Source organism: Gastrolobium bilobum, unplaced genomic scaffold, assembly GCF_033153095.1.
Source record: "Gastrolobium bilobum isolate Gb01-03AN ecotype WA unplaced genomic scaffold, APGP_CSIRO_Gbil_v1 utg1885, whole genome shotgun sequence".
NCBI lineage: Eukaryota > Viridiplantae > Streptophyta > Magnoliopsida > Fabales > Fabaceae > Gastrolobium > Gastrolobium bilobum.
In genome coordinates, this window is record NW_026899589.1 from 139,840 (window position 1) to 162,425 (window position 22,586).

The 22,586-nt window shown below is 32.5% G+C and overlaps 1 protein-coding gene across 3 annotated transcripts; it reads left to right on the plus strand.

Moving 5' to 3' along the window:
* The first annotated feature begins 6,258 nt into the window (after nt 1–6,258).
* On the plus strand, nt 6,259–20,946 carry LOC133291785 (protein PIN-LIKES 7-like). 3 transcript variants are annotated; one of them, XM_061490112.1, is made up of 11 exons: nt 6,259–6,377; nt 13,369–13,590; nt 17,678–17,757; nt 18,487–18,611; nt 18,851–18,972; nt 19,059–19,250; nt 19,584–19,703; nt 19,832–19,932; nt 20,028–20,080; nt 20,365–20,550; nt 20,657–20,946. In XM_061490112.1, exons 2-11 carry the CDS (start codon nt 13,453–13,455, stop codon nt 20,779–20,781), a joined length of 1,242 nt encoding a protein of 413 aa, XP_061346096.1. In that variant the 5' UTR covers nt 6,259–6,377; nt 13,369–13,452; the 3' UTR covers nt 20,782–20,946. The 3 variants fall into 3 exon arrangements, with proteins under 3 accessions (XP_061346096.1, XP_061346097.1, XP_061346098.1); XM_061490113.1 differs by lacking the exon at nt 6,259–6,377 and adding an exon at nt 14,352–14,442 and having other exon boundaries at nt 13,474–13,590; XM_061490114.1 differs by lacking the exon at nt 6,259–6,377 and having other exon boundaries at nt 13,563–13,590; nt 17,719–17,757.
* Nucleotides 20,947–22,586: the final 1,640 nt, after the last annotated feature.

Below are 22,586 nucleotides of genomic sequence, written 5' to 3' on the forward strand. Positions count from 1 at the left end.
TTTCGTGTCGGGTCACGTGTCAACCCGCGGGTTCGCGTGTCAACCCGCACATTGTCATTTTTTAAATTTTCAATTAAATATTTTATTATATTATTATTATTATTCATTTATATATTGATATATATAGTCATTGTTTAGTATAGAAAAGAATACAAGGAACTAAAAATCTCAAGAAACAGAAGCTAATCTTTTTTTATTTTATTTTTTATTTTTTATTGTTTTTAATTTATTTATTTTTCAAAAAATCCCACTTTTTTTTTAATTTTAAATTTTGCGGGTCGTGTCGTGTCGACCCGTGACCCGCAACGGGTCGTGTCAGGGTTCGTGTTTTGTGACCCGTTTACAAAACGGATCGTGTCAGGGTCGTGTCAAATAGTGTACGGGTCGAAAACGTGTCGTGTCGTGTCGTGTCGGGTTGACCTGTATTGCCACCCCTAGTTCTCGCCTCCACCAAACCCCTCAACGAAATTTACGACAAGAAAAAATGGCAAGACAAATAGCGAAAACAAGAAGGAAGACGTAAAGAACCACTTCAACCCAAAACGTTAAGGTGTTGTGAGGCTAAATTATTTATTTTGTATCTAACGCACCCCCCACGCAAGAGCCCTTAGGCTTGAAGCGTGAATATGGCACAAACCCATTTTGGTCGGCCTTGTGCTGCACATTCTTTGGTCTACCTTGTGCTTGTAACCTTTTACGTGCATCAATATCAAGTCAACTGAGAACTTCACTCCAGAATTTAAATATTGCAAATGGAATTTTGTAACAAGCTGTGCAGCTTGTCACCAATGATAATCTTTATTTAGAATGTGTTGATACTGGTTAGCAACTAAATATTGGGTTGTATTTTCAATTTCATGGGTTCTCAACTTTTTCTGATAATATATGAATTTCTGAACTCTGAATATGTAGTTCTCTCTTTGTTGTGGTAAGTGATCATTGGAATATTGGACTGTTTGGTGCTCTCTTTCTATAAATGTCATGTTCTTATTTTTCCATGCCAAATGGATCTTTTCTCTAGTGAATTTCAGAGGTGATACTTGTAATCTTGGGAGTAGTGAATCTAATTTTAAGAGGTAAATGTTTTATCTTGTAGTAGCTTTTGCTAAAAATCCGGCCTTAATTGATTTCTTAGGTTGGACACTCCAATTTGATACTTCGGAACTGCATGTGTTAAGAGCTTAGCAGTTAGAACTGACATACCTTACTTAGTGGAAAGATGTTTCAAGGATTGTGTCAATATTTTTTATCGGAAACCTCTGACCAAGCAAGAGGAAACGTGTTATCAGATGTGCTGAAAAATTCTTGAGGCTTTCAATGCTAGAAGACATTTTCAGATCTCAAACAAGGAGCATCGACAACAAGGAGCATCTCAAACAAGGAGGTTCTTCTGAATAGCCTCTGCACAATAATTTTTTGTATCACCCAGAAACATTCATATGTGAATGTGTTTTTTTTATGGTTATTAACCAGGAATTGTTTAATTTTTTAATGTAGTAAATTATGAGAAGCTTTCACCTCAAGCTTGCCTACATCTTTCTCAGAATTCAAAATTTCCTGCAAAATCTGCATTTCATGCTTTCATCTCTCAACTATCTAAGCTCAAAGCCATGATACTCCCAATTGTGGTTCAAGTGGTGTTGCTCAAAGGGGAGACACAGACAAAACCAGTGAACAGGATGTGTTGTATGCTAGCAATTTTGATCTTTCAGCTGATAATGACAAACTCAGAGCATATTTGCAAGGAATGCGGCGGAGGGTTATGGAATTACATGAATTCTGTAGGAAAATACAAACCCAGATTGACAAAGATCACAAAATCAAAAAGCACGTTCTGTGAATTGGAGCCACATTTTGGTTGTCCTTGTACTAACACAATTTATTTATTTTGGTTTTTTTAAAGAGGCACGGGTTCATATGCATTGGAATTAATAAGTGTATGATTTGTTATTTACTGAAATTCGAAGGTGTTATATAAACTTCATTATACCGCTGATGATTGAGTGAAATTAACACGTGATTTATTTGTACTATTTTTACTACACTTGTACATTTTATTATCCTTGAGCAATAGTTGTATTGTATAGTTGTAGGATTATAAATAGGAATTGAGGTACTTGTAAAAAGCACATTTAAAAATACGAAAGTTTTCCAAAATTTTCTTTGTTTTTTCAGTTTCTCATCGTCATCCATAGTAGTTAATGTACTCAATTTGTGATATCGAGTTCAAACCATTTATGTTCTATTCAATCTGCTTCTGTAGCTTGATAAGAGTAAAGATCATAAATGGATGAAGTGGTATGAGTAAAACATGATAACTTGAACAACCAACCTACAAAGGTAAATGAAGAAAAAACCTGGCTTATCAAAGCATTCATTTGCCAGTATGATGTGTGTAATTGGGAAAGGAAACAGTTGAGAAACCTACTAAAGTTCTTAACACTAACATGATGATGCAGAAGAAGAAAAGGAACCCAACAACCAGAAAGTTACCGAAATCTATACCATTAAACAACATCCACCATGTTCATTCAACTGGGATCATATCTTGAAGAAGTGTTGTGGGAAAATTAACCATAAAAAGGAAAAATACAAGTGAGCCTTTTCAGCCATGAATGCCGTCTTCTCTTAATCTTTTGGATACATTGGTATTTGATTGTGGCCGGAATAAACGTCCATAAAGGATAGCAACCGAAACCCGACTGAGTTATCCACGAGTTGGTCTATGTTGAGTATTGGGTATGAATCTTTAGGACACACTTTATTGAGATCAGTGTAACCCGTATAGTCCCTTCATTTTCCACTAAATTTCTTAATCATAACCATTGCTTAGCCATGTAGTATATTAAATCTCTTTTATGGAGTAGAACTTGGTTTAGTTTAAGTGTACCAAGAAGGGTGGCGCCCTAAGCAACTTCCAGATTACATGAAGGGTAATTTCAGGGTTAGAATTGTTTAAGATAAACTACTCATGTAAATCTAGGTTATTCTGTAACTAGTTTTAACTTAAAATTCATTTGCTATTATAACTAGCTAACGCATGAAGTTCAAACAAAAAATGTTGATATTGATGACTAAAACGAAGAGATGTATTTAATAAAGTCTTCATTATTTATTGGGCAGAATTAAAAATATGCGTGTAATACTCAATACATTTTGAAAATTTTATACATAGTTATGATTTTATTTATAATATTTTCATACAAAAACTTTTCTATAAAATCACTACGGAGTTTCTTTTGCGGAAAATTTATGCTACAAAGAAAAATTCTATCTTCATGAGATATTTTCGTTTGTAGAGATATTTCATGTGAAAACAAAACAAGTGTGTTTGGATTCAAACTACCACAATCCTGTCAAGTGGGTATGGGAATGAGTAAACTACTCCAGAAAATTTGTTACATGAGTTTGGATGGAGAAAAATTAAAATATTACACTTTTAATAAGTAGCAGTTTGGAAACTATATTCAAATTTATTGCACTTATTTACGTCCAAATTAAGCGTGATTATTCACGTCCAAATTAGGCGTGACTCCCAAAGCATTCATGCTTAATTTAGGCGTGAATCATCTGGTGTTGACACGTGACAAAAAAAAGTCAATTACGAACCGTAAAACTTTGAAAAGCCATAACTTTTGACCCGGGTATCCGAATAAGGTAATTCTTTTTTGATTCCACATAACTTTTCGAGATCTACGCAATGACATCTCATTTGATATATTTTATCTCTCAGAAACACAATTCAAATTTACAATAATTGTATTATATAGTGTATTACCAAATTATTTTAAAAAAATTATTATTAATAAGAAAAAGAAAATAAAGATTTAATAAACTCAAAAATCAATTTGAAAAATCTGTATTAATAAAGAAAATAAATAAATAAATATTCTAAACACTTGCTTTTTTAATAAATAATTACGAATAAGTTGCCGTTTCGAACCTAATTACGAATATATTGCACTCATTCACGCCCAATAATGGTACTATAACATTAAATTCAAAATTCAAATAACCTCCAATAAGTTGATTGCATTTTGTATTTAAATTGTGTTTTGTATTTAATAGAAGCTGATTGCGTTGTAATTTTATGAGTTCGTTACAGATTGTCTCCAATTCAAATAAATTTGCTGATGGTTATTTGAATTTTGAATTTAATGTTATAGGAGTTGATTGTGTTTTGTATTTAATAGGAGCTGATTGCGTTTTGTATTTAATAGGAGTTGATTGCGTTTTGTATTTAATAGGAAATTTGATGTCATCTTATTTATAGATGAGTTAATTCACTTTGGTGCCATCTTTATAGTATCATTGTTGTAAATTTGAATTGTGTTTGTGAGAAATAAAACATATCAAATGAGATGTCATTGCGTAGATCTCAAAAAGTTACGTGGAATCAAAAAAAGAATTACCTCATTCGGATACCCGAGTCAAAAGTTATAGCCTTATAAAGTTTTACGGTTAAACTATTAATTTTTTGTGCCACGTGTCAACACCAGACGAGTCACGCTTAATTTAGGCGTGAATGCCCTGGAAGTCACGCCTAACTTAGGCGTGAATAGTCACGTCTAATTTGGGCGTTAATGACTGCAATAAATTCGAATATAATTTTCAAACTGCTACCTATTCATAATTAATTATTAAAAGTGTAATATTTTAATTTTTTTGCGTGAGTTTTGGATATTGTACCAGCGATTGTATATTCTCATATTAAGAGAGGAGTTCATAAATATACGGTGGTGGGGCCTATTATTTAAAAAAGTACGATATAATTTTTGAAAATATGTAGGAAGAAAAATTATTCTCATGAGAATATTTTTTTCCATTATAATATGAGTTAATCTTTTATCATTAAATATGAGAGGAAAATTTTCTCATACTAAAATATCACATGGTGGAACCCACTAAATTTGAAAAATAATTAAAACATGAAAATTTTGATAGGTAAGTAGGAGAAAAATCTTCATGAGAAAAGGATGAACTCTTAGAATAAATACATAATCAAAATGAGCTTAATATTTTTCTCTTCTTTTCTTTTTCACTCAACTTCACGCCAGACAATTGTTTAGTTGTACAATAATTTTTTTAGATGTTATAATCTCAAATTAATGAGAAAAGTGTGTATAGGATATAAAGTTGTGTCATTCTAAAAGAGAGAAAGAGATAGATAAAGAAGAAGAGAATTGACAAAAAAAAATAAAATTGTGAATTCTATTTCTGTATAGAAGTAAAATAATATAAATTATGTTATTTAAAAATATAAACACTTTTTTCAAAATTAATACACATGTACAAAGAACCAATGAGAAACAAAAATTGGCCACGACTTTAGATCCATCACAGTCCAGTCAGGAATAGTTGGCTCCTCACAAACAATCAATGAGAAATAAAACTCTTCCATATGTTTTGGACAGATGTTGGCATGCTGCTAGCTGTCACGATCTCCAACCCAAATCTGATGACAACAAAGCACAACCAATGTGGGGACACTTATGGATTGATCTTTATTCTTCATTTATTGAAGTAAATTTTGATGGCTGCTGAACATGGTTCATGAATTTTGTTTCCTTTGATATTTAAGTCGGTATTAAATTTATAGCCATGTTGAAAATTTTATTTATAAATACGCGTTTTTGTTAATAATTCTTTGAATTCAGAACTCATAGAGTCTTCGCGGGCGTTTGGTACAGGAAAATTTTTTATTTGTCTGGGAATTTCGATTTTCAAAAATATGATTTTTGCATTCAGTTTACGATAATATCTAAAAATTTAAAATTTAGAAAAATTCAGTTTCCGAGAATCCTTCAAAATTCCGCGTACCAAACGTCCCCGCTTGTTAAAGTTGTTAGTCTCCCACTTGATAACAAACACTTCTGACTCGTATTTGAGTTGGAATTCTAAATATATTAAAAAAATTAATATTTATTATATTGTAAAAAATAAATTTTATTTTTTACACACAAAACATATGTGAGTCTTATTTTTTTTATTATCTTTTCTCCTCACATTAATCCATGTAAATCTTATATATTTTTATATATATAAGAGATAAATTTATCTCTTAAATTGTAATATCCATATCCCAAACAAACGGGACCATACATAGTATCAATCTCGTTGTGTTTGGTCAAAGTTAGAGGAAAGAAAGAAAAATCTTCCAGCATGATAATTTCATCTCTCTCGATATATATATATAATGAAGAGAAGGCACGTATAAACTCTATCCATTAAAGCAAAGTGCAAATAAACCGATTCACCAAAAAATGAAAAATACAAATAACCATAATAATCCAAAGCCCAGGAGTTCCAACCCTTCTTCTTCACAAACTCTGTTCTTTTGGGGAAGATTTTTGTAGCTCAAAGCCTCTGATTCCCAGGTTTTATACGTCACCCCCTCTCTCCAACATATATGCTTTGTATATCTCCTCTGTTTCTATCTCATTCATTAGTATTCTTTATATCGTCTTTGATTTAGAAAATATTATAATCATCTTTTTCATTTCAAATATATTAACAGCTTCTAACCAGTAATCAATTCCTATGGGAATTCTTATTGATTCTATGTCCTTCAGTTTCAAAGGCTTCTATATTTTCTTTTCTCACATAACTTTTACAATATTAAAAAAGTTAATTCATTTCTTCAGAAAACTTTGGTTGCTGTTGATTATTCTGTCGGGAGCTAGTTAGAAAATGCTCTGCTTGTGTTTCCATATGTCACTTATTGGTTACCTTTCTTTTTTTGGTGGGACATGCATGTTTGTTTCCCACTTACCCTTTTCCCGTGCTATGTACGTTGTTAATAATTTATTTCATTATAAACGAAATTGCAGTTTAAGAAAACCAAATTCAAAGCTCTTTCTAATCAGTTTCAACAATAGTATTTATAAATGGATAATATTTTTCTCATGTAATACATACTTCCAAGAGAATAAATGAGGAGAGATAGAAAAGAAAAAAGTGTGAGAAAAAATTTGTAATGAGACCCACATCTCAAACGTGTGTAAAAATATTTTGATCTCTCGTGTAAAAGGAAAGACATTAACCCTTTATAATTAGGCTTTATTATTTATACAGTGAATGTAGATAAGTTATTTACATTTGTTCTCAATAAAAAATTATAATAAAAAAGACTATTATAATCTTGTAATAAATTATAATTACAAAAATACCTTGATTTCTACCTCAAAACGATATCGTTTTGAACTCAGTGTAGACAAGTTATATAATTGTAGAAAAAGTGAATCTTTATATATATATATATTATATAACTTTAAATTAATTTTTTAAACACCTTGTAGGTGTGAGTAAAGATGCATGAAGTCACACCATAGTTATGTGTTACTATTTTGATTATTTAAGACATGACATTGATAATTTTTACTATTTTACAACACAAAGTTGGGCTCGCAATTTAAATCTGGATTGAACAATTCGAAAGCATAATTGTATCATGGATTGATACGCTAACGAAAGATGTCGAAAAGGGTAATAGATCACCGTGCATAATAATAATAATAATATATGATTAAAGTCATGGGGTATAAATAATGATAACATAATAGTAGATAATCAGGTGATACCTACCGAATAGGCTTAACCCTTAATTATATGCAAGCAATGTTACCTATAGATATAGAATCTTCCTTGTTGGAGGATTACATAAATGTTATTAAGGTAGTGTTTGGTTGAAAGATTATTTTGGGATTGATGGAAGAGTGTAAGTGAATATTGGAGAATACCACGTTTGGTTCAGGTTTTTTCAAAAAAATACTAGGCAAATGAGATAGATGGGGAAATGACTTTTGTGTTGATTTTTGGATGAAATTCATTGTTACAGAATACCACTTGAGATGTGGTATTTTGAGATAACTGGGGAAGTGAAAAAACAGGTGCGAAGTTTCTCCCGAACATAGATTTTGCAAATTTAAATAAATTTCTCTGGTAATATTTCGTTCAACCAAACAACTTTTTTTTATATTTTCTTACCAAACTCACTTTCCAACTATTTCTCAAGTAATTACATTTTCCTAGTATTCAAAAAATTTCTCGTCAATCTAACACCCTAAAGATAATTGATCCTATTCTTATCTCTCTAACTCATCACTTAAATCAAAAATTGAAATTATATTATCTTTTCTTAATCAAAAAGTAAGTGTGCCAGCTGGCCACTCTGTTCTCACTCTGTTCTCACCCTCACACCTTTTAAGAGATTCTCCCATCGCATGCATTTAGATTTATGTGTATTACATTTAATTGTGTGCGCCTTTTCCCGAAAATGAAATGAAGATTTAGTAGTTTAGAAAATATAGACTTCTTTCTTTCTTTCTTTTCTTTTTTTCTATTCAATCTGAAGTTTTGATGGTTTTGGAATTTGATTTAAGAATGACATATTATAAAATTAATTTTATTTAACACAAACGCGTCGTTGTCAAAATATACCAAATTTGGCTAGGTAGCATGAATAATTGACAAAATAAGTAGGTTAAACTAATTAAATAAAAGTAAACACAAATTATTCAATATTTGGTTGTCTCAAGCGTAAACTAAATAATATCATAAATAAATAATGTTACAAAAATATAAAAAATTTATTTATGGACATTCACTTGAGCTTTTGGTGAAATGATTGTTATTGTTTTACATAATAGTCACGCTACAAGTCTAAAAGTCTAAAAGATTATTGTATGGGAAAATTTGTTAAAGAAATATAAAAATTATTAGTGGACCTTTACTTACCTGCTTAAAATTTTAGGTGGAATTGTTGTTTGTAAATAATAATAATAATTTTATATGTTTTTATTTAAATGTTATTTGAAAATTATTTAATCTTCTCATACTAATTAATCAAATAAATTATCTAGATTAATATTTTTTAATTTAATAATATAAATAAAGACTTTAATATTTCTACATAGGATGTAGATAAGTTATCTGTATTCACTCCCAAAGCAATGTCGTTCTGGGTTGAAAGATTAAAAAATTATAATGAAAAGGACTATTATAACTTTAAAATAAATTATAATTACAACAACAAAAAGGGAAAAAAATTTCTAATGTTACTTTAGACAACTTTATCTAATGTTCATCAAAACGACGTCGTTTTGGGGTTGAAAAATCAAAAAATTAGAATGATAAAGACTATTATAATCCTGAAATAAATTAAAATTACAAACACACCATGATTTTCGCCCCAAAACAACGTCGTTTCGATGAACATTAGATAAAGTTATCTAAAGTAACTTTAGAAAAAACAAACCCAATTACAAAAATATATTGATTTCCGTCCCAAAACGATGTTTATTGCAGAATAAATGAACCCATAAATAAATAAAAATATATAAACCACAAATCAGTTTAAATAATTCACAAAATTCATATAAAGTGGAAATGAAAAATAATACGAATAAAATAATAGTAGCCGCCAAAAGTCAAAAATATTTACGCACTCTCCTGGCAAAAAAATTTAATTAACGCTTTTTAATAAAATAATTACGTATTTATTACAGTTTTAAAAATAATTATGGATCTATTGCACAATGTGACGCCTCTTTTGGGTTTCAATCAAGAGGCAATCACGCCTAATTTAGGTAATTTTATTTTTGAAAAACATCATAAGCCATCATTAATTTCAGACCACGAATAATAACCCAGAAGCTTATAACATTAATCATTAATTTTAATAATAATATCATTCTTCCTTAGAAATTTAGAATATTTATTTAATTATTTCCTTTATTTCTACAGATTTTTCAAATTGATTTTTTAGTTTAAATCACAAATCAAATCTTTATTTTGTTTTCCTTATTAATAATAATTTTTATTTTTATTTTGAATTTAAATCACAAACCAAATTTTTGTTATAATAAAAAAAATTATTATAAAAAAATTTAAATCACAAATCAAAATTTTATTTATTTATATTAAATCACAAATCCAGAATTCAGAGGCTTCTGAGTTTAACCGCTCTTACAATATCATTCTTGCAAATTAAAATTGTGTTTGTGAGATACAAAATATGTCAAATGAGATGTTATTGCGTAGATCTCGAAAAGATGTGGAATCAAATTTTTTTTTACCTGATTTGGATACTCAAGTCAAAAGTTATGACCTTTAGAAGTTTTATGATTAAATTAAGGGTTTGTTTTTTCTAAAGTTACTTTAGATAACTTTATCTAATGTTCATCGAAACGACGTCGTTTTGGGATGGAAATCATGGTCTTTTTGTAATTTTAATTTATTTCAGGGTTATAATAGTCTTTATCATTCTAATTTTTTAATTTTTCAACTCTAAAACGACGTCGTTTCGATAAACATTAAACAAAGTTGTCTAAAGTAACATCGGAAACTTTTTTCCGTTAAATTAATTTTTTTTTGGAAAAAAAAGTGGCACGTGTCAACACCTCATGAGAGACGCCCCATTTGGGCGTCTTCTCTTTAGGGTGAGACGCCTCACTGAGGCGTCACATGTGACGCCCAAAAGAGGCATCACAGTGTGCAATAGATCTGTAATTTTTTCCAAAACTGCAATAAATGCGTAATTATTTAATTAAAAAACATTATTTTAATTTTTTTGCCATTATAATCAATGTTATTAGAACTGGACCGGTTATTGACCCGGCCGAGGTATTGGGTCACTGGGTCAATGGTACACCGGTGGGTCACTGGTTGAACCGCATGAACCGGATATATATATATATATATAAATTTATATTTTATACTTAATTATATAATAAATATTTTGAATGGTGTCATCTAAAGAATAACCTGATGTAGTTTAGTGGTATTTGCTATGTTGTATATCCTCGATGGAAGGAGTTCGAATTCCATTGGATGCAATTTTTGAATTAATTCTCTAACTTAATAGTTATATAATAAATATATTAAATGGTGTATTTTATTCAAGTGATGATGGTGGTTTGAAGTGACGCTTCTCACTCCAATGTGTCGAGTTTAAATTCCACCTGTTGCGAAAAATTATTTTGTAGCTAATTTTAAAAACCCGGTTTTGAGTACAACTAGATACCAAAAACAATTTGTTTTGTGCTTAGCCCTCCCTTGTTACCAAAAATAAAATAAAATACAATTGAGAGTACAACTTTGCAAGTTGCAAATATAACTTAGAATAAGTAAACACTAGGCTGCTAAAATATGAATAAAATGTTTATTCAAACACGTTTGGTTCATTAGGCGTCACATGTATAATAAAATAGGCTAGTTCTCAGGTACATCTTGAACAACTTGTCTAAAGAAAACTCTTGTTTCTAAATCATTAGATTTTTTTTGCACCGTATAATGTTCTTGGACAGATCTTCATTCTTTGCCGTCTTGTTTCCCTTTTTTATGTTGCTATCAATCATTCACTTTTTCGAATAATTCTTTTGCAAAACGACACTAGAAGTGTGGGGGGAAAGTCAAACATGGAACAAACCTTTTTTATTTGGGGGAGGTGGGATCTGGGACGTGATTTAGGGTAAAAAAAAATTAAAAATTGCAATTCAAATAATAAATTACATAATTAATGTTATTTTTAAATATTTTATGCAATTAGTTGCATCTAGATTGTTGTGCATCAGTTTGCGAGCAATGTACCAGAACTTGACATGTAACACAGTGTTGTCGTTTGTGTAATATAAGGGTACCCTTAATGTTCCGTGGTTAGCTTTGGCGAGTTGCGCCTGATGCGCAATTAACAATTCACGAGAGCTTGTCATGTGATATATTGGTAGTTGCGTAAAATATTTGAAAATGACATTAATTTTATAATCTATTATTTAAACTGCAATTTTTAAAAATTTTAGCTGTGATTTAGTCACTACCCCTACTTGTATTCTAACAATCTAACCAATAAGCTGTTACAATTAATGATGTTAGAAAATGATATCTATCATATTCTGAATACAATTCAACTACATCAGTGGCTGACCTAGAATACAAATTTTTATGTTTGCACATTTATGTTAGAAATTTTTTTTAAAAAAGATTTCAAATGCATTAAAAAATAAAAAATATAAATAAGAAAAAAAAACTTCAACTTAACATAAAAAATTATTTTCAACACTTTTTTTTAATCAAGTTGATTTGTTATATAGCATTATAAAATATTCAATAAAATATATATCTTCCCACATATGTATCAAATCTGTCCATGCTACAACCTTGTTCTTTACATTAATCTTGGCATCATGAGAGATCAGTATTTCAACAATTTTCAACCAATCTTTGCTGGCAGCATAGTGTAAAGCAGTGCGACCCCCATTGTTTTTCAAATTAACATCAGCTCCTACCAAAAATGAAGAACAAGAACATTCAAGATACTTGATGAATCTTTCTGCATTGTATTACTTACAAATAAAAAATAAAAAAATTCATGTCCGCATGGGTGACCAAATAGGTCCGCCCCTGAACTACATAGAGTCATATATAAAGCGAATAAAAGCAGAAATTGTTACGAAAGGATAAACATGCATCTTCGAAGCTGTTATCTGAAAATAAGGATTAATGACAAAAACGGGAAGGAATAAGTCCTTTTTCCTATCTATACTTAGCTAATTGAACATTTAAAACTTCTAAAGTCGTTGCGAAGCTGGTGCAGTTGCTGTTTAATGTATCTAATAATTTGAATATTTTCAAGTCATTGCTGTTTCGGTTCTGTTGTTTGGACAATATTTGATAGAGTAACTTATATTTACAAATTCTTACAAATTAATTATCGAAAAGTACAAAAATAATTTGGGATATGATATTGTAATAATCAATTAGTATTATTATCAATGTTACTAGTTACTATCAATCAATATCATTCATTCTTAGATCAATTATCTTGATTCAATGATTATATTTATTTTCATCTTTCTATAGTTACGAGTCTTCATATTTTTACATTAAATATTAAGAATCATAACCATATAAAGATAAAAATAAATAAAAAGTATTAAATATGGAGAATCATAATCATATAAAGATAAAAATAACTATAAGTATTATATTAATATAATCTATCTAACAGTAAAATTAATTGATAGTAATATTGATTGATTGTTAGAATATCCTTTTCTTTAAAACAATTATTAAAATTGGAGAGTAGCGCACGCCTCATTTGAATTCTTAGAACAGGGGAGGGAGGGTCCCAGTAATCAAAGTTTCATTCACCACCTCAGGCATGTCTGTCGTACACTGCAATATGACGTTATCAAGTTTATTGAATTGGTCACTTAGTCATCGGTCGCTGTCCCTACATCCCACTAAAATCATTCATTGGTTACTGTCCCTACTTAATCACACTAATCTTTCATTGGTTTCTGTCCCCTACTTCATCACACTTTATTTTGGTTCTGATTTCTAATGTTTCATCTCTTATGTTCATCCTAGAGAATAGAACTGAAAACAAGAGTCCAGAATTAATATTGAACAGCAAACAGAAGAAGCAGATCGGCGCAAGAAAAGCAAAGGAAGATGGGTTTTTTGGAACTGCTGGTGGTGGCATCTATGCCAGTTGTTCAAGTCCTACTTATCAGTGCGTTGGGAGCTTTAATGGCAACTCAGTATTTCGATAATCTTCTTTCATCAGACTTTCGGAAATCCTTGAATAAGGTATCAGATGTGAACTAAATTAATTATAATGACTATACACTTGTGACTTGTTTAATGCTTCCCCATCCATTCCTTTCAACAAATACAACCCAAATACTTAAGCTAGTAAGTAATAACTATTAGAGTAGCATTAATTTGTTAGGATCCTGATTGTAACTATCACGGTTTGTTACCTTGTATATTAAAATAGATTAGCTTGATTTATGCTTTCTGTTCCTTAGTTTTAGCTGATTTCCTGATGTAAATAGATTAGCTTGATTTATGCTTTCTGTTCCTTAAGTTTAGCTGATTTCCTGATGTAACCAATTGTAAATCTTGGTCTATATAATAGACCCAATTTAATATATCATCAAGCTGCGAATGACAGCAACTTCTGTTATGGTATCAAGAGCTTGACGATCAACAAGCCTTCATTTTTTTTTTTCATCATGACTTCCGCACCTAAAACCTTCAAGGTTTCTGATTCTAAGTCACCCTTTTACCAACACCCATCTTGGATCATCGACAGTGGTGCATCCCAACACATGACGGGCACACTCTCCTATCTATCCAATGTGCATTCTATTTCTCCTTGTTCTGTGGGACTGCCGAATGGAGTTCATGATATTGCTACGCAATGTGGCAGCATTACTTTGGGCTCTTCTCTTCATCTCTCCAATGTTCTTTATGTCCCTTCGTTGGCTTGTAATTTGATTTCTGTATCTCAGCTTCTGCGCCAGTCTTGCTTGGCATTGTTTGTTAATTCTGTTTGTTTGATACAGGACCTAAAGCAGAAGAGGACGATTGGAACGGGTGTTGAACGAGAAGGGGTGTATATATTGTGTGCATCATCAGCTTCTGCTCATGTTGCCAGTACGTCAGATTCTGCAGCACTATGGCATCGTCGTCTAGGACATCCATCTTCCCGTTATTTATCTTTGTTACCTTTTATTTCCAATGCAAATAATTTGGCTCCTTGTGACGTTTGTTGTAAAGCCAAACAAACACGAAGTCCTTTTCCTATTAATAATAAACGTTGTTTACATCCTTTTGATTTACTTCACTGTGATATATGGGGGCCATATCATATGGCATCTACAACTGGTGCCCGCTATTTTTTAACTGTAGTCGATGATTTTAGTAGACATGTTTGGATTTTTTTGATACGCAATAAAACTGAAACTTCCACATGTTTACTTCGGTTTCTCCACTTGGTTCGCACCCAATATGATGCATCTGTTAAGCGAATTCAGAGTGATAATGGGACTGAATTTTTTGTCATCTGTAGTCCAAGAGGCTCTCTCATCCTACGGTATTCATCATCAATTATCATGCACTTACACCCCACAGCAAAATGGACGCGTTGAACGTCGTCATCGTCACATCCTCAACGTGGCTCGTGCTTTGCGTTTTGATGGTCACTTACCTATATCTCTTTGGGGAGAATGCATCTTGACCGCTGCTCACCTCATCAACAGGACACCGACTCCACTCCTTGGTGGTCAGTGTCCCTATGAAGTTTTGCATGGCACTCCACCAAAGTATGATCACTTACGGGTCTTTGGGAGTTTATGTTACACTACTGTTTTACCCAAACCACATGACAAGTTCGCTCCTCGCTCCCGTAAGTGTGTGTTTGTTGGCTACCCTTTCAACAAAAAAGGATGGAAGGTCATGGATATCTCCACTCATGAAATATTTGTTTCTCGTGATGTTTTATTTCATGAAACTATTTTTCCATTGGCTGCAACTTCATCTGCACCTTCTGTCCATGTACCGTCACCACAAGCTGTCTTCACCGATTATGATGTGGCACCTGTTACTGCTATTGATACTCCCACAGCGGAGCTTGATGACAGGGGGAGTTCGTCCTCCCCAGTTCCGGGTTCTATTACTTCATCCACGGATGTCCCTGGTTCACCGGTTCCGTTGACAGAACCCAACACTGCATCTGTGGCAGATATTCGTGAACAGCGTGCCAGACGTCCCCCATCTCATTTAAAGGATTATGTATGCAACACAATGACTACACCCTTTCCTCGTCTCTCCACTTCTCCAATCGACTCAGGTATTCAATATTCCATTGATCATTATGTTTCTAATGCATTATTTTCTTCGCACCATCAGATTTTTCTTGCCGCCGTGGATAGTAACCTGGAACCCAAATCATTTAAAGAGGCTATGCAATATCCTCATTGGCAGAAAGCCATGCAAGCCGAAATTGATGCATTGGAAGCCAATCATACTTGGCAAATTCAACCTCTCCCTTCTGGTAAGAAAGCTATTCCATGTAAGTGGGTGTACCGCATCAAGTACAATTCTGATGGAACCATTGAACGCTATAAAGCGCGTCTGGTTATTGCTGGGAACAATCAGATCGAAGGAGAAGATTACACTGAGACTTTTGCACCGGTGGCTAAAATGACAAGTGTGCGTACATTTTTATCTGTAGCTGTAGCTCGAAAATGGAGCATTTTTCAGCTGGATGTTCAAAATGCCTTTCTCCATGGCGATTTGGATGAAGAAGTCTTTATGCGTTTTCCTCCCGGTTTCTCCCAAACCAAGTCTGGTCACGCCTGTAAGCTTCAACGTTCACTTTATGGTCTCAAGCAATCCCCACGAAATTGGTTTGCTAAGCTTCGTAGTTCTCTCCTCAGTTTCGGCTTTGTTCAGTCTCGTGCTGATTATACGTTGTTCACTTACTCGACTGGTTCCCATTATGTTGCTATACTTGTCTATGTAGATGATATTTTGTTGGCAGGTAGTGATCCTTCTCTCTGTGACCGTGTCAAAGCTCATTTACAAACCTGGTTTAAAATCAAAGATCTTGGTCCCCTCAAGTATTTTCTTGGCATTGAATTTGCTCGAAGCAAGACCGGTTTGTTTCTTACTCAACGCAAATTTGCTTTGGATATTCTTAAGGAATGTGGACTTCAAAGTTGTAAACCGGTTGCTTATCCTATGGATCCCAATCACAAGCTTGCTCTTGCTGAAGGACCTCCGTTTGATGATCCTAAACGTTATAGACGTATTGTTGGCCGTCTTGTATATCTCACGATTACACGACCAGAACTTAGTTATGCAGTTCACACACTTTCTCAGTTTTTGCAGCATCCTATGCAGATACATTACGATGCGGCTATTCGTGTTCTTCGGTACATTAAGTCCAATCCTGGCCAAGGACTCCTTCTTCGATCTGACAGTGATCTTCTTCTTCGTGCCTATTGTGATTCGGATTGGGCTAGTTGTCCCTTGACTCGAAAATCAGTCACTGGTTATTTTGTTACTCTTGGACATTCTCCTATTTCTTGGAAAACCAAGAAGCAAAACACAATATCCCGCTCCTCTGCTGAAGCTGAATACCGTGCCATGGCAGCTGCGACTTCTGAGCTTATTTGGTTAAAGTCTTTTCTCAGCTCTCTTGATATTCCTCATGCAGCCCCTATGCAACTGTTTTGTGACAGTCAGTCTGCTATTCATATTGCTTCTAATCCAGTGTTCCATGAGCGTACCAAGCATATCGAGTTAGATTGCCATTTTGTTCGGGACTATCTTCTCAGCAAGACTATTTCTACTCAACATATCCCCACTAGTTCTCAACCCGCAGATATTATGACCAAAGCACTTGGATCCAAACAATTCGATTTTTTGACTTCCAAGTTGGGCATCTCCTCCCTCCATGCTCCACCTTGAGGGGGAGTATTAGAGTAGCATTAATTTGTTAGGATCCTGATTGTAACTATCACGGTTTGTTACCTTGTATATTAAAATAGATTAGCTTGATTTATGCTTTCTGTTCCTTAGTTTTAGCTGATTTCCTGATGTAAATAGATTAGCTTGATTTATGCTTTCTGTTCCTTAAGTTTAGCTGATTTCCTGATGTAAATAGATTAGCTTGATTTATGCTTTCTGTTCCTTAAGTTTAGCTGATTTCCTGATGTAACCAATTGTAAATCTTGGTCTATATAATAGACCCAATTTAATATATCATCAAGCTGCGAATGACAGCAACTTCTGTTAATAACACTCCACACATGATTCTAATCCAATGGTAACCTTTTCTTTGTTTCGTTTTTTTTTTTTTTTTTTTTGGTTACCTGTTTTGCAGGTTGTCTTCCTCGTATTCACTCCTTCACTTGTGTTTGCCAGTTTTGCCAAGAGTGTTTCACTTGAAGATATGATATCATGGTACGCATTGATTAATTTTCCACTCTAGAAACTTGGCATGACTTTGTGCCTTTTTTATATATGTATATTTTGGAGCTTTTTTTTTTCTTCATAAAATGCCTATCAAAACTTAATGAAAAAGGGCATTGGAAAGGAAAGAGTTTCTGTTTGATTCCTACATGCCTTCTTTGCGAGGGGTGTAGAATTTTTCTGCATGACCCGTCCCGCACTTCGGATTAGTCTCATGACTAGTTCAAAAAGTTGAAGCTTTGAATATAGGGGAACAAGTCTACCCGACTTAAAGAGATAATTAAGATATGTTTCCAAAAAAAAAAAAAAAACTTAATGAAAAAGCTTACGGAACAGAACAACACGGTTTTGTAGTTACATAATACATGAGCATCCTCGTTGAGGCAGAATTAAGAATGAACTTTGAGCTTTGCATTTGATCATATTGCCTGCAAGGCTAGAACCCTTTATTTGTTATCCTAAACGTTGAGAGCTATTGCACAAAAATTAAATCCCAATGAACCAAGGTGATTTTGAACCTGTGGCCATTGCTGCTTGATCGTTAAAGTGGGCTGCTACATGTCTAAAACAAAGCTTGTACGAAGCAAGGCCTTGTATTTAGGTTCAATTGGAGTAGAGTACAAGAAGAGAGAAAGGATATAAATTTCTGGACGCAAAAGGGCATTCTTTCTTTTTTTTAATTGTTTGTGTAAGCCATATCTTGTTTACTCATCTATGCAGGTGGTTTATGCCCGTTAACGTTGGACTTACATTCTTAATTGGAGGGATTCTCGGATGGATACTTGTTAAACTACTAAAGCCTAACTTGAAAGTGGAAGGTCTTATTATTGCTGCATGTTCATCAGGTAGCATATCATCATAATTATAGTATGCTTGGCAAGAGTAAAATTGAAAGGAATGGAGAAAATGGAGGTGGGAAAATTGACAATGTGTTTAGACATGGATGCATGCCTTGATACATTGTAAAATTTATCTCTATCCTCATTCAATCCTTCCATTTTCTCTCCTTCCAACACCTCTCTTAATTTTCTTAGAAAACCTTTATCGAAAGTCTTCTTATTTCATGAGTGCTTGTGTTAATCAGGAAATATGGGTAATCTTCCTCTTGTAATTATACCTGCAATATGTGATGAGAAAGGAGGCCCATTTGGTGCGCGTGATGTTTGCCACAATAATGCCTTCTCTTATGCATCTTTCTCTATGGCGGTAAGGCATCCTAATTATACTTAAAAGGTATTTTGCTTTTAGCATATTGTGTACCTTATTATCTCTTCTTGTTTTGTTAATTGTAGCTTGGTGGCATCTTCATCTGGACCTATACTTATCAGATCATGCGAAGCAGTTCTATGAGATTTAAGGCACTTGAGGCTAACAAAGATCTTGATCCAACTGCAGAAACTCTCCTTCCCAAGGAAAAGGAAAACGAAAACACAGTGTCAGAATTGCCGCCATCGAATTATATTGGAGACACTGAATACCAAATTGTAAGATCCCAGGCACTAGACTATGGCTATACTTGTTAATTAAAATAAGTTTGTACTTGCTTAGCACAAGAAAAAATGTGGGAAGATTAAAATGAAGTGCAAATCATTTACTCTTCACCCCCACAAAATTAGACTTTATGAAATTGAGTATCCACACAATCTACCAATTAACAAATTAACAATGATTGAAAAGTATAATCCTTCTATCCCACTGTATTAAGTCTCTTTTTTTTTTTCACCTACTAAAAGCATATAGCCCAATAGCCCATATCTATATCAAACATTCTCAACCATTTACTAGATTATAAAATGGATATGGATCTAAATTTTCAGATTGTGGACCAAGATCAGTCCAGTGTATCCAAAAAGGGGAAAGAATCGTATTGGCATAGAATGGTAGAAGTTCTGAGCGAGCTTCTGACAGAACTAATGTCACCCCCAGCACTTGCTTCAGTGAGTTCCTTTCTTTCCTTTTCTTTGTCTTTGCTTTGTTAGGTTTTGTATCTTGGTTTTTAGTTTCTAGTTCCTACTACTACTTCAATGCAATTTGACATTCAACTACTTCCTTATTCCATGATCAGTTTTTTGGTTTCCTATTTGGTGCGGTTGCATGGCTAAGGAACCTAATAATTGGAGACAATGCTCCTCTGAGAGTAATCCAAGACTCGCTTCAATTACTTGGGTATGTTCCTTTGCTTATAAAACCAAGTTCTTCTCCACTGTCTATTTCTTTTCAAACCACACAGTTATCTGACTGAACTTATTATTGTTTTGCAGGAATGGGACAATTCCTTGCATCACCCTTTTGCTTGGTGGTAATCTCACTCAAGGTATCAAGACATTATCTGCCACAAATTTATCAATTCAGGAAAAAAAAAATGTCAAGAATTATAATATAAATTGATTTATATGCCATGCTTCCTCTAATAAAAATAATTTTCATGTTTCAAATGGTAAATTATCCACACTTGAATCCTATAAACCTTTTAACATGAGGTGTATTCAAGAATAATACAATATAAAATTGTATATGTAATTTTATCTAAGAGCTTAAATTTTTGGGGTGAATTGATTAATGACAAAATGGTTTTGTTAACTTTGTCCTAAATTGCAGGCTTGAAATCATCAACTGTCAAACCATTGACCCTCATCTGCATCATCATAGCTCGACTTTTCTTACTACCTGTTATTGGATTGTTTATTGTAAAAGCAGCAGCAAATTTGGGCTTACTCCCCGTGGATCCTTTGTTTCAGTACGTGCTGGTGATGCAGTATGCCATGCCACCAGCAATGAATATTAGTAAGTGATAGATTCCATGAATGCTTTTAATTGAAGCACTTTACTTGTTCTTTCATTAGGCATAGATACTTTGTTGCTAACTTTAAAATTCAATTATATTATGCAGGTACCATGGCTCAGCTTTTTGATGTAGGAAATGAAGAGTGTTCAGTTATCCTTTTGTGGACATATGGTGCTGCAGCTATAGCACTCACTGCTTGGTCAACATTCCTCTTGTGGGTATTGTCTTAAGATTTTAGAGAGAAAAGGCATTGCTTGCTCTCATATCAACCCATGCCAGAAAATAAAGAAGTTAGGAGACTGACATGATTGGCTTTCATGTCTCAACAAAAGTCATATTAGGTGTTAAAAGTTAATTGATGTTTTTATGAAGTCCTCCCTGAAAAAAAGAAAAAAAAAAAAAGTTCATTTTGATTCTTTGTATTTTTTATTTATTTTTAGTTCAACCCTTTCGTATACTATAAATGCATCATCCATTGTTTGCAAGTTTACTGTGAGGTTACTTCTTTTTTTCATTCTCCCTCAAAAAGAAAAGGTTGATATACATCTAGTACTGCAAATTTTCGGATTTGATTATTTTAAAGTGAGGGTGCAATTTAGAGAAAAGATAAAATTTTAGCCATTGATTAAAAAATTTGCTATTGAAATTGTGATAATATATATATATATATATATATAATAAAATTATTAATATCTTATTTCTGTATTTGTCAATCAACAGTTATATACTAGTTAAAAATAAAATTTTATATAAAATTGAAAGGGAATAAAAAATTATAAAATATAAAATTATAACGTAATAAAAACGTAAAAGCACTAGAAATATTGGTAAAAATACTTTTGATGAAAAAAATTATAAAAGCATAATGATAAATTAAGATTTTAATTATCATCATTTTAAAAGAATGAAATTGTAATATTTATTTCGCTGACAGAATAAGTGCGGGAGGTAATAAGCTTATTTATAATATAATTATTTTGAAAATTTCAATTAATTATGCAACTATGGTTAGGTTTGATATAATTGATGTAATCAATTTTCTTGCTTTCATTTACTTTCATTTATGGGTTTTATAAGAGTTATGTTGTAGAAAAAGTGATTGTGTTATGTTATAGAGATTCGTTTTGCATGCTGGAGTTTTTTTTTTTTTTTTTTTTCAAAAATTGCGGGTCCCACAAAATATTGTGTGTGTAGAAAAATTGTTGTGGTCATGTTAAATGATAGATGCAAAACCCTTCATTATAGTTGTTAAAAAAGTTTTAGCAGGCTTTTATTTATAGTAATATAATAAGGGGAAGATTATATTTATAAATTTTTTGTTTACAAACTACATTAAGTATGATTGGTCATATTTCAATCAAGAGTGTATGACCGGTCATACTTAGTGTAATTTATAAAAAAGTTTGTAAAGAGATCTTTCTCCATGTAATAAAGATTTAGAGTGATAGTCTTTTAATGTACGCTTTTCTTCCATCTAAGAGGTGGCTCCACGGAAATTTCTTTGTGTCACGGATGCTGTGTAAATTCGGTGCATCTTTTATTTATATTGTGATAAGTGTCTTACTTTTATTAAATCAATAATAAATAATTTATTTTAAAATTAGGAGAAAGAGAATGATTTAATATAAAGTAAGACACATGTCATAATATGAGTGGGAGATAAACTGAGTTTTACATCTATAATACTAAGGTAGTGTTTGGTTGAAGGTTTATTTTAGGATTGATGGAAAAGTGTAGGTGGATATTGAAAAATACCACGTTTGGTTCAGGTTTTTACAAGAAATACCAGACAAATAGGATAGATGGAAAAATGACTTTTGTGTTGATTTTTGGATGAAATTCACTATTACAGAATACCACTTGAGATGTGGTATTGTGAGATGACTGGGGAAGTGAAAAAACAGGTGCAAAGTTTCTCCCGAACATAGATTTTGCATATTTAAATAAATTTCCCTGGTAATATTTGGGTCAACCAAACAACTTTTTTTACATTTTCCTATCAAACTCACTTTCCAACCATTTTCCTATCAATTAC